Below are 2,200 nucleotides of genomic sequence, written 5' to 3'. Positions count from 1 at the left end.
GCTTCGAGGGGGGGGGACGTGTAAGGAGTCTTCACTCTCCGCTCCGCTCTTTGTATATTCCGCTAACGGGGGACGTGTAAGGAGTCTTCACTCTCCGCTCCGCTCTTTGTATATTCCGCTAACGCCCATAGCCTGATCGATACATAGCACAATAGCGTAGAAGTAGATCTAAGTGCAGCTCACATATATCCTCACCTCGTCGCGTTGCTAGTATGGTTGGAACCCCAACAAGGTGCGACCTGCCTATTGAATAGGGCTGGAAATGAAAAAGCTAAATTTAAATGGCCCGTGGAAATCGGCTGATTATCCGTGTACACATAGATCTCTACGCTAATGGGTGTCCTCTCAAGTATGGTTGAACTGAAATCCTGTGACCAGAGATTGGTATTGAAATGTTCGGATCCACATGTTGATGCGTACGTATGGCGCGCACAAAAGTATCGTCAGAGCAGTTTTACGGGAGATAGGAGATTGATTCGATGAATCGGGTTCTGAGATCTTCGCCTATTAGTGGTACAGTAATGCATGGGCATGACATGTTCCATGGTATATGCGAACTCACGCTCTGGTGTAATGAATTTCATATTTTTGTATTCAACTGGTGTCTTTGGTTGCACATGCTCCATTTTACTAGAGCATCTTTCTCATGCTGGAGACTCCAACGCTCCAGCGCGGAATGTTGTGGATGGCCTGTGTTCGGCATTATCCTCTTCCATTCCACAATCGACTTCTTCTTCTGTTCCACCTTTTATCCGCGCCCGCCTTATTTTTTCGCGCTCGGCTTTCCTTGTGTAACCGTTTCGTTTCTTCGCCCAGCTAAACTTCAATCCTCCCACAACCTCCCGGCCACCCCAGGTCACCTCATGTGATCATTTCATACCCGTTACCCTTTCAGTCATCTACCCCCCTCCTTCATGCCTCCTGTCACTCGTAATCAGCTGGCAGTCTATGAGCTGGTTGACCAAGCCATTCTGGAAAATTTCCTGTCGTGCACAGGTTGCCCTGACTTCAAGTGTCTATCAACCTTCTCTCCAACCAGGCTCATCCCGCTACTCGATGAGGAACCCCTCCTCGAGTGGCTGCAAGCTCATAAGCTCTTGAGTACGCACCTATTATGCAGCTGTGGAGTGGTCCGACGACGTTACTCCAAAACCACCAAAAGCGGCCTTCGCGTGTGGTATCTCAGATGTACCAACTCTGACTGTTCTGTCACTGATACTTCTGTGAGATCTGGGATATGGTCAAGAACTTCTCTATCATTCACAATGATGGTAAGCATCTTATCCCTCATCGCCGTCGGTCGACGGCCTAAGGACATCGTCTCTGAACTCGGTGTGTCCTCGCGAAGCGTAACCTGGTGGCTGCAAATAGCAGGCCAGGCTTGTGACCTCTTCAATACATCACAGGTACAGCAATCCAACAATATACAGTGCGATGAGATGGTGGTAGGTGGTAAGCCCAAGTACCACAGAGGTAAACCCGTGAGGCAATCCAAGCAGCTAGTTTGGGTGGAAACTCTTGCTACTTTGGACGGCAATGGCCGTGTTAGTGGTGTTGTGGCTAGGCATGTCCCTGATAGGAAAGCTACCTCTTTGGTGCCTCTGATAGATGAAGTTGCCGCTCCAGGTGCTACTTTAACTACTGATGAGCTGAAATCTTACCTTTCCATCAAGCACTTCAGACCTGACATTCACCACCAAACGGTGTGCCATAAAAGGCACTTTGTCGACCCTAATACCGGAGTTAATACAAACTCGGTTGAATGCATGAACCGTGGGCTTAAGGATGAGCTGAGACGCAGATTTTATCATCCTGTGGGCAGAACCGATGATACCGCTAAAGAACGTCTGGCTATGAGCGTGTTCAGCAGGAATTGTGGTCTCAAACTTACTCCTATTATACCAACTTTCTTCCAGGCTCTTGCTTTGGCTCATGATGCTCTTACTAATTTATAGGCGGTTGCATTTCACTTTTTCTGTCAACGAATAGTTGTACAGTGTCATTCTGAATATCAGTTATAATTAGTCAGTAGATGTTACTGCTCATGTAAGGGAAGTATGTAATGCTGAAATGTCATGCAGTTTTACTCGAAGGGTTTCGATGTTTCCTCTTTGTTGTGTCAGTTTTAGCTCAACGCAACCGTTTAAGTAATCTGATTACACGCTCTAATCCGTTCACCTGGGTAGTCTTCGGGTTTCGG

General features: G+C 47.4%; 1 protein-coding gene across 1 annotated transcript; it reads left to right on the top strand.

The window, feature by feature from the left end:
• Window positions 1-1,265: 1,265 nt before the first annotated feature.
• On the top strand, window positions 1,266-1,955 carry Pmar_PMAR004592 (hypothetical protein; the record flags this gene model as incomplete). Its single annotated transcript, XM_002781543.1, has 1 exon — window positions 1,266-1,955. The coding sequence occupies one exon, from the start codon at window positions 1,266-1,268 to the stop codon at window positions 1,953-1,955; it is 690 nt and encodes a 229-aa protein (XP_002781589.1).
• Window positions 1,956-2,200: the final 245 nt, after the last annotated feature.

The sequence above is a fragment of the Perkinsus marinus genome (genome assembly GCF_000006405.1).
Source record: "Perkinsus marinus ATCC 50983 genomic scaffold scf_1104296941860, whole genome shotgun sequence".
Taxonomy (NCBI): domain Eukaryota; phylum Perkinsozoa; order Perkinsida; family Perkinsidae; genus Perkinsus; species Perkinsus marinus.
This window is presented reverse-complemented; position numbering and strand designations above follow the sequence as displayed.